This window comes from Pelophylax lessonae (genome assembly GCF_965119305.1).
Source record: "Pelophylax lessonae genome assembly, chromosome: 4".
Taxonomy (NCBI): Eukaryota; Metazoa; Chordata; class Amphibia; order Anura; family Ranidae; genus Pelophylax; species Pelophylax lessonae.
In genome coordinates this window covers 328,611,248-328,625,814 of record NC_138771.1, presented here as the reverse complement: position 1 = coordinate 328,625,814, position 14,567 = coordinate 328,611,248, and the positions used below count along the sequence as shown (strand labels likewise).

At 40.4% G+C, this 14,567-nt stretch overlaps 1 protein-coding gene across 3 annotated transcripts in view; it reads right to left on the bottom strand.

The window, feature by feature from the left end:
- SH3TC2 (SH3 domain and tetratricopeptide repeats 2) overlaps positions 1-14,567 on the bottom strand; it is a 181,785-nt gene that overhangs the window by 94,537 nt on the left and 72,681 nt on the right. For all 3 annotated transcript variants that reach the window (XM_082254470.1, XM_082254468.1, XM_082254469.1), the window contains 2 exons: positions 5,576-5,719; positions 5,075-5,282 (listed from right to left, as the gene is read on the bottom strand). In XM_082254470.1, the coding sequence (XP_082110596.1) occupies positions 5,075-5,282; positions 5,576-5,719 (352 nt within the window). The remainder of the gene's footprint in view (positions 1-5,074; positions 5,283-5,575; positions 5,720-14,567) is intronic.

Here is a 14,567-nt window from a genome sequence, read left to right as displayed (position 1 = left end):
GACTACTGGGTGTGCAGGCTTGACCTGTGGCCTGAGCTATCCCAGTTTGCCATTGAACTTCTGGCCTGCCCCGCTTCAAGTGTGCTGTCAGAAAGGACCTTCAGCGCAGCAGGAGGTATTGTCACTGAGAAGAGAAGTCGCCTAGGTCAAAAAAGTCTTGATTACCTCACGTTTATTAAGATGAATGAGGCATGGATCCCGAAAGGACTGACAGTGGGGGATGCATTTGACTAAAAAAGGCCTGGTGATGACTGAGATGCCTTGGCCTAAAAATGGTCCACACGCTGCTGTATATAATCATTCTCTGCATGCCGGATGACTTACGTGACGTCTCCGCCACCAACTACGGTTCAAGCCGCAATGTTTTAGTGCACTTTCTGCCTTAAAACCTCAATTTTTCAGGCCGCTGCTACAGCAGCGGCTGCAACAATACCTACTTTTTCATGCATGTGTACATGCCTAATTTTTCTGGCCTCTGGTGCTACACTGTGGCTGCAAAAAAACAAAAAACAAAAAAAAAGGCACATACATGTGTCAATTCCCCTTCGTGATCGTTACCTTGTCGTGGTGAAGGGGCTTGCGTATCACAATGAAGCGATCACCTCTAGGATTGTGTTGGCACACCCCAGATGATAAGGTCGTTGCTTCATTGTGTACAGACCAAAAGCGATCCGCAGGATAATTTTTCATAAAAAAAAACATTCATTTTCTTTCATTCTTTCTGCGGAGCTGGGTATTTTTTGGCCGCGTTACTGAATGCTCATGAACAATGGCTGTAGGCTCATGCGTCCTTTTGCGGAGATGACAACCCTGGTGGTCAGTCGAACCCAAGGCAACATCATCGACCTCATCCCATATGCGTTTTTTCTGGAGCGTGCCCTGCGAAGAGTACTGGATCAGGCTGTAGATGAGCATGAAGAGGAAGAGTTGTGGTCCTCATCACCACCAGAAGCAGCCTTGTCGTTGTCAATTGCTGGACCTGTGGCAACGCAGAGAGAGGAGTCTGAAGAAGAGAAGTCAGAGGAGGAAGGTGGCTTTGAGGAGGTGGAATACCAGCCACAGCAGGCGTCCCAGGGGGCTTGTTCTCACCTTTCGGGGACCCTTGGTGTTGTATGTGGCTGGGTGGAGGAAGAGACCTTCAATGATGTCAGTGAGGACAAGGAACGGGACATGGCTAGCTTGGTATCCAACCTTGTGCAAATTGGGAGTTTGCGGTTGTGCAAATGGACTGACTGACTGTTAAACGGGGAGTTTGGTCTGTCAGAGTTTGGTCTGTCACTGTGAAGCGGGCGACGGGCGTAACCCTTACACTACTTGACCGATAAAACATCATACCTGATCGTATTCACACACTGGATGTTTTAGTGCTGGTTTACACTGCCGCTACCACTAAAGTAGCGTCGCTTCCAGTGCGACTTTGGCGCGACTTAGCGCGACTTTGGCGCGACCTCATCGCGAGGTGACTTTTTATTTGGCCAATCACAATATCATGTTTTGTGACCGTCACCTAATTTCCTTTTCCTGTTTTTTGTTTTACATATTTCCCCATGTGTGCATTGTTGTCTGTGTCATAGCTCAACTGATAGGCATGTTTGCCTTGGCATATCATATTTCAGCTTGCCAGAAAGAAAAAAAGACAGCTGGAAAGACACTGCATTAGTTTTCTACTAAAAATCATAAGAAAAATGCTGTTTTTTTTGGGTTGTGGACATACTACAGAGCTGAAACTTGACAGGTACACTTTTTAGACCCCCCAGACACTAAATACAAAAAATGACATGCCTGCCTAAAAAAATGCCCGATAAATGCCTGCAAGAGAAAAAGACAGCCGCAGAAAACCGTATTCCTGAAAATATAAGAAAAATGCTGTTTTTTAGGGGTTCTGGACATGCTACAGAGATGAAACTTGACAGGTACACTTTTTAGACCCCCCAGACACTAAATACAAAAAATGACATGCCTGCCTAAAAAAATGCCCGATAAATGCATGCAAGAGAAAAAGACAGCCGCAGAGAAGCCGTATTACTGAAAATATAAGAAAAATGCTGTTTTTTAGGGGTTCTGGACATGCTACAGAGCTGAAACTTGACAGGTACACTTTTTAGACCCCCCAGACACTAAATACAAAAAATGACATGCCTGCCTAAAAAAATGCCCGATAAATGCCTGCAAGAGAAAAAGCCAGCCGCAGAGAAGCCATATTCCTGAAAATATAAGAAAAATGCTGTTTTTTAGGGGTTCTGGACATGCTACAGAGCTGAAACTTGACAGGTACACTTTTTAGACCCCCCAGACACTAAATACAAAAAATGACATGCCTGCCTAAAAAAATGCCCGCTAAATGCCTGCAAGAGAAAAAGCCAGCCGCAGAGAAGCCATATTCCTGAAAATATAAGAAAAATGCTGTTTTTTAGGGGTTCTGGACATGCTACAGAGCTGAAAATTGACAGGTACACTTTTTAGACCCCCCAGACACTAAATACAAAAAATGACATGCCTGCCTAAAAAAATGCCCGATAAATGCCTGCAAGAGAAAAAGCCAGCCGCAGAGAAGCCATATTCCTGAAAATATAAGAAAAATGCTGTTTTTTAGGGGTTCTGGACATGCTACAGAGCTGAAACTTCACAGGTACACTTTTTAGACCCCCCAGATGCTAAATCCAAAGAAATTTTTTATTTTTATTTTTTTTTAATTTTTCCAATAATTGGCTCTCTATCAAAAAATTATAATTTTTAAGAACTTTTTTTTGCGTGATCCCTCTCCGGCATGCCACAGTCCAGGTGTTAGTCCCCTTGAAACAACTTTTCCATCACTATTGTGGCCAGAAAGAGTCCCTGTGTGTTTTAAAATTCGCCTGCCTATTGAAGTCTATGGCGGTTCGCCCGGTTCGCCGGTTCGCGAACATTTGCCGATGTTCGCGTTCGCCGTTCGCGAACGGCGAATTTTAGGTTCGCGACATCACTACCCTTTAACCTCTGCAGCAATACTGTCAGCACTCATACGTCTATTTCCCAAAGACAACCTCTGGATATGACACTGAGCATGTGCACTCAACTTCTTTGGTCGACCATGGCAAGTCCTGTTCTGAGTGGAATGTTTCCTGTTAAATCGCTGTATGGTCTTGGCCACTGTGCTGCAGCTCAGTTTCAGAGTCTTGGCACTCTTCTTATAGCCTAGGTCATCTTTATGTAGTGCAACATTTTTTTTTTTCAGATCCTCAGAGAGTTCTTTGCCATTAGGGGCCATGTTGAACTTTCAGTGAATAATTGGGCCCAATTAGGACATTTTTACTTAGGGGTGTACTCACATTTGCCAGTGGTTTAGACATTAATGGCTGTGTGTTGAGTTATTTTGAGGGGGGAGCAAATTTACACTGTTATATAAGCTGTACACTCACTACTTTACATTGTAGCAAAGTGTTATTTCTTCAGTGTTGTCACATGAAAAGATATAATAAAATATTTACAAAAATGTGAGGGGTGTACTCACTTTTGTGAGATACCGTATCTATGAAAGGAAGCATCATATAAAGACATAATCAATTGTAGTAGAAATCAAGATCTCCACACAGTTCCTCTGTCTAGACAGAAGCAAACTCTCAGCTACAAGCATATACATTTTGATTAGAACAGGGAGGAGATCCAGGCTAAAAGTATAGCAATTAATCAGCATCAATACACATGGATAGGTACCAGATAGTGCCTTCAGCTGGCATGTGGATGCTCAGAAACAGTTGGAGGTGGGAATCAGAATGTTTCAAGGTAAAGACCCCTTTCTCAAGTGGAACCTCCTCCCTGTTCTAACCATGTGTATTGATGTTTGTTAAATGCTGTACTTTTTGCCTGTATCTTCTCCCTAATTCTAATGAAAATGTACGTATATGGTGCTTGTAGCTGGGTCTGCATCTATCTAGATAAGGTAACTGTGGGGAGATCCTGTGCATGTACTACAATTTATGTTAAAAAATGGTGGACTCCCTGTTGCATAAATGTATTGTAATGGGTAAAAGATGGCTTCAGCTCCTGTTCTCCACCCGTAAGGAACTCCTCATACATGTTTTTTTCCTTTTTCGAGTCTTAATCATAGAGGCCTTATATGATGCTTCCTTTCATAAATACACAAAATTTGAAAAGCTAGCTATTTGGAGTGCTACTTTTTTTTTTTTTTTTTATTTAAACCTGATCCGATAACCACTGTCAAATTGGGGTTTCCCCTCACTTAATATAGGTTGAGTTCACATGTATGTGGCCGTGGATTCGTGCATGGGGTCAGGTGCGTGTCTGTTGACTGGTTGAGGTATGATTCAGGTCTGAATGTTTGCCTAAATTCGCACCTGAACCAGACCCAAACAAGCACAGGACCCTTTTGCAATCCACTCTGTGGATGTAGCGAACTACTACTAGATATACCATGACCTAGATAAATCAGACTCTTCACAAAAAAAAGAAAAAGGATTTTAGTCTTTTTTTACAATGGAGTTTAGTGACCCAATCTAAAAGGTGCTTAGAGGCAGGCGTAAAATAAAAAAGAAGGTATACTTTACTGCTTTGTGCGATGGTATTGCATAGAACAGTCCCTTACTATCTTTTCTGAGGTCCTCACCTGTGAGTTCCCCCATAGCAAGCCAGCTGCTATTAGGGTACTGGTGCGGACACACTCCCAAGCTGGGATGTGTACATCCTTAGACACACACAGTGTGGCTTGGCCCCGCCCTACTCCACAAGGGATTTGATTGACAGCAACAGGAGCCAATGGCTTACACTGCTGGATTTGTGTCCTGTGAGAAGAGGGGAGAGCACAGCTACAGAAAGGCACAGTGCTGGGTTGAGAAAGGACTCGGGTTAGTGTTTAGAAGGGTGTGGACATTTTTTCTTAATGCAAGGAATTAGGGTAAAAAAAAATAAACTTTAAAACAACTTTAATTAAAGTAAATATAGTCACTTTTTTACTCTCCTGCTTTGTCCCTTTCCACATCATAAATTGTCTATTCGTTGGTTGGTTTTAGCTAGTGTTTTCATAGTCACAATAAAAATATCCTATTTCTTTGTACAGTATGATGCATGAAACACTTACTGGTAAAAAGGATGAGGCAGTGGCTCCACTGATATGATGGGCAATAATCCACGCTCTCCTGTACTCAGTGACTGTCCTTCCCATGATGACTCATCACCAATGTCCTTCATATAGACTACATCATTCATAGAGACTGCAAGGAACTCCGAATTTCCTTCATCCACCTGCGCTCCAGCATCATGCACCACAGCCCGGGCATAAAAACACCCTACATTTTACAAGATTACACATAGAATCAGATATACTTGTATTCTGAGGGAGCAATTCTGACATGAAAAGGTTGTATCAGTGGGGTCCTTCTATTATGACTTAACTAAAATATGACTATACTATTGTATATCTAGACTAACCCTCAATACTTTAGATATTGCAAATAAAATCAATTTTCCTAATTTACAATTAGATTAATAAACATACTGTATATCTGAAATATACTTTAGGGGGCAGTAAACTATAATCATAAGCAAGGCTTACGCAAATGTGATATTAGGTGTTCCATACCTTCCTGGAGGAGGAGACCGAGATACAGTGTTGCCAATTCATCCTGATTCACAGATACTTGTACTTCAGTGTCTTCTACCAGCGAAGAATTCAACCAATACCTCTCATCAAAGAGCAGATGTTCTAAAGTGCAAGCCACAATACCTAAAAAAAATAAGTATGGTGGATAATTATTCAGCACATATTTTCTTTGTTTTATTTTATATATATATATATATAATATATATATATATATATATATATATATATATATATATATATATATATATATATTTGATTTCACAGTGTTTATATGTATAATGATACTTTCTCATTTTTCATGCTTCCTCTATTGTATTTTTGTTACTGTATGAAATAGAGAGATTTGTAGATTGGAAAATAAAGGGGACACTAGTTCACTACAATCACTTATCCTCCATATCAGCTTTGGAGATGTCAGGCAAATAGCAAACCTCCCAACTGTCCCTGATTTGGAGGGATTGCCCGAATTTAGAAGCCAAATCCCCCTGTTTTTTTTTTTTTTTTTCCTCCTCAGTTGTCCCTCTTTTTTGGTCAGATGTACAGGTGTCTATGAAAATGTAACTACCAAACATGTTATTCTGCACGAAAAGCTTCATTCAGTCTCTGAATTACCATGTTTGTTCCTTTGAAAAGCGAGCATAAAGGGAAAGTTGGAAAAAAATAATTCTGGATTTGAAGCGTAACTCCACTTTTGTTAAGAAAAAAACATTCCCCTCTGGGTGATCTCTGTACAATGCAGGGATTACACCAATCTGTATTGCAGATCCCTATATTTTGTTATTCTGAAGAAATCATGAATTGTTCCTCTGCTGCGTGCAGAGTTGTATAAAGTACTCAAAACCCATACTTAAGTGAAAGTACAAGTGCTCGATCAAAAAGTGACTTGAGTAGAAGTACTAAAGTATTCAACATTTTTTGTACTTAAGTATTGCAAGTAGTTTTTTTTTAAATTTTGCTACTCAAGAACTGAAATTGTACAGAAAGTACCAGTAGTTTTTAAAAAAAATTTGCTACTCAAGTACTGAAAGTAAAAGTACAAGTACTGTGTTGTGTAGATATTAAAGAAAGAAGTCAAAAGTTTATTAAAGTTAAAGCTAAAGTTATTAAAGAAAGAAGTCAAAAGTCAAAAGTACACATGACATTACACATTTTTTTGAGCTTCATGAAACCTGCCATCTACTGTTCTGGCAGTGGTAATTTTTATAATTGTAACGAGTAACTATGCAGCACAAAAAAAAATATCGGAGTAGAAGTATTGAAATCATCGAAAAAATGTAGTGAAGTAAAAGTGGAAGTAGAAGAAAAAAATTCTACTCTAGGAAAGTACAGATACCGCCTTTCGGTACTTAAGTACAGTAGTGAAGTAGTTCTACTTAGATACTATACATCTCTGGCTGAGTGGATCTAATGCAGCTATGTCCAAACTATGGCTCTCAGCTGTTCAGGAACTACAATTCCCATCATGCCTAGTTATGTCTCTGAATGTCAGAGATTTACAAGGCTTCATGGGAATTGTAGTTCCAGAACATCTGGAGGATCATAGTTTGGACATCCTTTGTCTAATGGGAGTGGTTTCATAATTATCAATCAGCTGTGCACCTGCAGAGCACTAATGAGGAAATCTGCTGGGCCTGCATCCCTTTAGACGTGTTATTATTAGGGAAAATCTCACCAAAATGACATTTTTGTTCCAGGGGATGCCAGAAATCTGACTTTTATCTTAGGCTGGCCATACATGTTTAATTCTCTTGTACAATTTTATGTTAGATTTACCACAAACCACATAATATGAGGTCAAAGCTAAACAACACTTTCACTTGTATCCAATTAGGCAGGCCTTTGTACTACATAGTTGAAGGTGAATTTCAAGAAAATTGTACAGAAAATTGTAAGAAAATTATATAATGTATGGCCAGCCTTAGTGCAGACTGGGAAAATCAGTGAGCCAATCACACAAGCAGGAAATGATGTGTCCAGGGGGTGCTCAGTACACATTCTGTGTACAGAACACCTTCAGGTAGCCATATTGCATTGCATTTTCAGAAAATTACAGAGCTGCAGATTGAAAAGGAAAGGTCATTTTTTAATAACATTCAATTACAAAACGTGTGTCACAATTGTATACGCTATATCCATTTTTCTTTATTTGCTATTTTTTTCCCCACAAAAGTGGAGTTACCCTTCAACCTATAATTTTGACAATTAATTCCTAATGGTCTGCATAACTGGAGGTATGATGGGGGTATGTCCACTGCATAAATACATTCTGTTAGAAGATGTCCCTCTTCCTCATCTCAGAAAGTTGGGAGGTATAAAAAAGGAAGTTATAGTGCCCAGATTTGTAAACTTTGGGGAATAGAGACTTGTGTGAGTGGCTGTGCAGTACATATGTAGTTAAGCACTGTGTAATGTGTCAAAGCTAAAAAAAAAAGAAAATATACAGATAGAAAAATGTTATTGAACAATAATGAAAACTGTGACATCTAGTGGTTAAACAGGAAATTGCAGTAGGAGCAATATGATATGTACTTCCACCAGGAATCTGAGAATATAAATGATTTTTTTGTAATATTCCATGTCACTACCATGTACATAAATCATCAAAAGAAACAGCAGAATGAACAAGCATGTATGTTGCACACATGCAGCCAGTACTGAATTGTACTTTTCGGTGTACCAGATTAAGGGCTGTGTATTATGTACAAGTAATGGGGACTGAAGCTTTCAGTGAAGAGAACCTGTCATTAAGACATTTTAGGCATATTAATCAATTAAAGTGACACTAAACAATATTCTTATTCTCCAAAAATAACACAACCACCACTTAATGGCTCTGTAATCTATTTTACATTAAATAATTTCTTACACTGTTTTTCTGCCTCTTTGTAACAAAAAAAAAAAAAAAGGAAAATATACAGATAGAAAAATTATTGAACAATAATGAAAACTGTGACATCTAGTGGTTAAACAAGAAATTGCAGTAGGAGCAATATGATATGTACTTCCACCAGGAAGCTGAGAATATAAAATTTTTTTTTGTAATATTCCATGTCACTACCATGTACATAAATCGCCAAAGGAAACAGTAGAATGAACAAGTACGTGTGTTGTACACATGCAGCCAATACTGAATTGTACCTTTTGGTGTAAAAAATGAAGGGCTGGTTCACACCTTGAACACACTGCAAATTCCTGTGCGATCCACATGCAATCATTTAAATTAGTGATCGACCGATATCGGTTTTTCATTGCCGATACCGATATCGATATTTTGTCAATGTATCATTTTTTTTTCTTTGACAGGTATTCTTGTGGAGGGATCTGGGGGTCTAAAAGACCCCAAACCCCTCCTCTGCACTTAAAAGCATTCAAAACGCCAAGTTTGGCTGTTTTGAATGCTGTCATTTTTTGAATCTGTCATGACATCGCTTCCGGGTTTTTGCATTGAGACCCGATCAGAGCCGAATGCGGCTTTGATCGGGCCTCTGCGGCGGGCTGGCCCGGGGGGCAAGGTGGCAATTTCCCCCCGGGCCGGTCTAATCCCCCTCAGAAAAGGCCGCTCAGTTTGGGGTCAGTCCCGCCGTCCGTCGGTACGGTATGTCGCTAGTCAGTGAGTCACAGTAACAGACACGCTGTCACTTCCTGCCCTGGAGACCTGGTTGCTAGATCACCGGCCGCTTAGCGTCTAGCAACCAGTGACGTAGCGGTCTCCAGAGCAGAGAGGAGAGGAGACCCATCATGCAAAGCACCGTCGGCCGTCCTCCGCGCCGATCACTGGCCCCAGCCGCCCGGCCCGTCCCACCTCCGGCTCCTCCCTCCATCCCATCAACGTGGGGCCGATGCAGAAGAGGTGGCTGGCCTGGCCTAGTAAACTGCAAGTCTGCAACGGGCAACAGCGGCGGGTCAGCGGCAATCCAGATTGATTCTAGTGAAGTTACCTGCTGCGGTGCGGTGGACAGTGTCTGTGAGGTGGTCGGGACTGGAGAAGAGCAGCGGCAGCCAGTGAGTGACAAAAAAAAAAAAAGTGACATGTGGACATTTTTAATTCCCTGTACTTTCCCCCTGGCACTGTCACTCGGAGAAGAGCAGTCAGTGAGTGACCAAAAAAAAAAAAAGTGACATGATGTGGACATTTTTTCCCTGTACTTTCCCCCTGGCACTGTATACAGCCTGTATATTGATGTATAGCTGTTCCTGGCACTATATACCTGTCTCATACCTGTATTATACAGGTATGAGACAAGTATTTAGAGCCAGGAGCAGCTAGACATCAATATACAGGCTGTATACAATCCAGTTAAAGAGGTTGTAAACCCTTTTTTTTTTGACCCTGCAAGAGAGACATAATGAGCTAGGGAGAGAGACAAGAAAAGCAGGAGAGGTGACAGGACAAACCCTGCTGCCAGGGAGACACAAAAGAGTTAAACTTACAAGGATAGTGTCTTATCTGATCTCTCTGATATTCTCTCCTTTCTGGAAGCCTGAACTTCAGCACTGTAAGGCCCCATTCAGTTTTTAAGGCACATTTTGCCATTTTTGCAGCACGAAGCACGAATATGTTGGGCAACAACTGCCCCCCTTCGTTACTGAAGAACACGACACATTTTCCAGGTACCATGCTTCGTGACTGGCTGCTATGTACTTTGCTCTAGTTACTGGTTACCTATAGCAGCTGTATTCCTCCTCCAACTTATCTTGCCGAGTTGTTAACTTTAATAGTGGCTTTGCCTCATACCCCATTGTGCAATACAGACCCTGTTCTAAAATGCCATCATTTACCATGCACTGGTAAATGCATGCACTAGTTTGAAAAACTTCAGACCAGGGTTTGAATGTTTTTTCTAAACTTTACTGAAGACTTCTTGTGGCAAAATCAAAACAGTACATTTCAGTACAACACAATTTCAAACCTAACTATCTAAACTGAAGCTGCCCAGGCATACCTTGACAAGGTGATAATCCATTACTGGCATTTTCCAAAGCTTGTCAGTTTCTCAGATCTTCTGGAGTTTTGAAGGACTACCTGGCTCCTTCTTAGTATCTCATATCAGTTGCAGACAGGAGTGAGGCAGGAAAGAACTCCAGCTCTCCCTGGGACCCAGCCATCCTCCCTTTTTTGTATCACAGGGTTGAGGGCAGGACCCATTAAGCCCAGGAAAGGTTAACCCCTTTTCAGCCTGGGCAAGCGATCTAACTCTCTATAACAAAAACCCACATTGTAGGCAATCTGCGAAGATCTAAACATTCTCATTTAATAATATACAAGTGGTAAAAGACCACATGCACAACAAATGACTACGTTACTGTATGCCCTAACACAAGTTGCGCACATTGTATACAAGTGGTAAGAGACCCTATGCTATTAACTTGATGGTCAATGAACCAAGAATGTATGAATGTAAAACTTTTTTTTTTCATTTTGGATAGAGTAAGGGAGGGTTATAAGTCAATTTTTTTTTTTTTACGTCATCTGGGAGATTTTTCATTACTTCAAGTCCAAAACAGGAAGTAAAAGGAAATCCCTCCAAAGTGAAGGAATCCCTGGTAGTCACTAGAATCATGAGAACTAGTGTCCTTATTCAAAATTGTACTCTCTATTCTTGTTCTGGTGACATCTCAGAATTTGGGATTTTCTTTCAGTGATAATGGTCTACAGGACAAATAGAGAGGGTGAATCTGCTTAACAAAGTGACACAGACAGCAATAAAGCGTGACAAGCATTCTAATCCCTCTTCACTCAATTCTTGGCTTTAGTTAAACTTTAAGAGGGACACTGCAGCATTTGTGCCAATGTAAACCAAATTACTTTGTACATGTTGTTTTCAATTATTTTATGTACAAGTAATGGCGACTGAAGCTTCCAGTGAAGAGAACCTGTCATTAAGACCTTTTAGGCATATCAATCAATTAAAGTGACACGAAACAATATTCTTATTCTCCAAAAATAACATATCCACCACTTAATGGCTCTGTAATCAATTTTACATTAAATCATTTCTTACACTGTTTTCCTGCCTCTTTGTAACACCCTTCATGAGGTCCCGAAACCCCTACTCACTCCTCACTTTTTTTTTGGAAAGAGCAGAGTGTGTTAATTGTGGTCATGTGAACTTTTCTGTCTACACTACACATCCCATAGTCTAGATAGTCTCTAGTCCAAAAAGCAAAAGAGGGTGGCTATGTTCCTGCATGTGAATGGTTCCTCAGTGATCAGGTGTATACACCAAAAAAAAAAAAAAAAATTATATACAATTCCTAAAGAGGTTATTCAACATAAATAACATAATACATCCATCCAAATGATAACTGGTTGCTCAAGTGCAAGATAAATCATATGTTGTGCTAAATATATGTGAACAACAAACAATAAATGAAGTGCAATTGCAATTACTGACTGATTGAAAGCAAACACATGAAGGTAAAAAAGTCAATTATTTTTTCAATACAGTTGGTGAATAAAAAAAAGGTGAGTGTATCCCTTCACCATTATGAAGTGTGACTTCGGTATCTCTTCTTTCTAAAATTTGACACCTATGTGCTCATAAGCCTCTCACCTTACTGCTGTAAGGTAGCAGCATGTAATGGTATCTTTTCCTGTTCATTGGTATATCTCCTCACACCTCTAGGAGTCCTCCTGTAGTCTATCAGGGTGAAGTGTCTCTATAGTTGTGGGTGATTCCTCTTGGTTGTCTCTCCCGAAGTAGTCCGGGTTAGTTTGAAATGAAAGAGAAACTCCCCTTAATGTAATATTGTTTTTAAAGTTTTAATAGGTTTAAAAACAGTGTGGATACTCTTTTTTAGAAAAAAGGGTTAACAGATATGCCTAGGGCGTAGACAAAGCGGAGGCATACCGGAAGTAAAGCACTAGTACGAACTCGCTGCTCATGGAGTATACACGCACTTTTATCTGTTTTTAAACCAATAAAACTTTTAAAATGATACTACACCATGCAGAGTTTCTCTTTTTATACTGAACAAAATTATAAATGCAACACTTTTGTTTTTGCCCCCATTTTTCATGAGCTGAACTCAAAGATCTAAGACTTTTTCTATGTACACAAAAGGCCGATTTCTCTCAAATATCGTTCACAAATCTGTCTAAATCTGTGTTAGGGAGCACTTCTCCTTTGCTGAGATAATCCATCCACCTCACAGGTGTGGCATATCAAGATGCTGATTAGACCACATGATTATTGCACAGGTGTGCCTAATGGGCCATACACACTATAAGATTTTCTGAAGACTTTTTCCTTGAGACTTACCAAAACCATATAATATGAGGTCAAACCTAAACACTTTCAATTTGTATGCAATCTGGCAGGCCCTTGCACTACATAGAAAAGGTAAATCTGAAGGAAATCTAACCACAAAAGTTGGATAGTGTGTATCCAGCTTTAGGCTGGCCACAATAAAAGGCCACTCTAATGTGCAGTTTTATCACACAGCACAATGCCACAGATGTGACAAGTTTTGAGAGAGCGTGCAATTGGCATGCTGACTGCAGGAATGTCCACCAGAGTTGTTGACCATGAATTGAACGTTCATTTCTTTACCATAAGCTGTCTCCAAAGGCGTTTCAGAGAACTTGGCAGTATATCTAACCGGCCTCAAAACCGGCCTGTAACCACATCCGCCCAGGATCTCCACATCTAGCATCTTCACCTCCAACATCGTCTGAGACCAGCCAACCGACAGCTGCTGCGACAAATCGGTTTGCAAACCAAAGTATTTCTGGACAAACTATCAGAAACCATCTCAGGGAAGCTCATATGCATGCTCGCCATCCTCATCGGGGTCTCCACCTGACTGCAGTTCGTCATCGTAACCGACTTGAGTGGGCAAATGCTCACATTCAATGGCGTCTGGCACTTTGGAGAGGTGTTCTCTTCACGGATAAATCCCGTTATTTTTTTTTTGTTCAGCTCATGAAAAATGGGGGCAAAAACATGTGTTGCATTTATAATTTTGTTCAATATATATCCAACTAACCCGGAATACTGCAGGAGGGACCGCCAAGAGCCACATAGAGGAATCATCCACTACTATAGAGACACTTCACCCTGATAGACTACAGGAGAACCCCTAAAGGCATGAGGAGATACCAAGGAACAAGGAAAATATACCATTATATGCTGTTACCTTACAGGTGGGAGGCTTATGAGCACATAGGTGCCACAATAATAGACAGAAGAGATACCAAAGGCACACTTCTTAATGGGGAAGGGATACACTCACCTTTTACTATTGCTCATCAAGTGTATTCAAGAAAAAAATGACTTTTTTACCTTCTTGTGTTTGCTTTCAATCAGTCATTCATTGCAATTGCACTTCATTTATTCATGTTTGTGTTTTTCACATATATTTGGGCACAACATATGATTTATCTTGCACATAAGCAACCAGTTATCATTTGAATGGATGTATTATGTTATTTATGTTGAATAACCACATTAGAAATCGTATATTATTTATTTTTTTTGCATATACACCTGATCACTGAGGAACTATTCACATTAACAGCGCAGCATCATTACTGTTTTAGTACCATTTACACATTAGCCATGGATTAGCTAAAAGGTGTCTGTAGCAGTTAACCATTATAATACATTTATAATTAGGGATAGCTCAGGAGTACCTATCACTTCATAGGTTCCTGCATACAGTGGGACCTAGCCAGCTTCTATTAAGAAGTAGGATCACAGCAGCAAGCAAAAGGTATTTGGAGGAGGGTGGGAGCAACAGCACTTCTGCCCATCAGCACTAGGCTCGTCGGTTCAAATCACAACCATGGCACTACCTGCCTAAAGTTTTCCCTGTGCCTGCATGGGTTTCCTTTGGTTACTTCAGTTTCCTCCAACACTCCAAAGTCATGCTGGTAGGTTAATTGGCTCCTATGTAAATTGGCCCTAGTATGTGTATATATTAACCACTTGCCGACCGCTCACTGAGCTGGTACTGCGGCAAAGTGGCT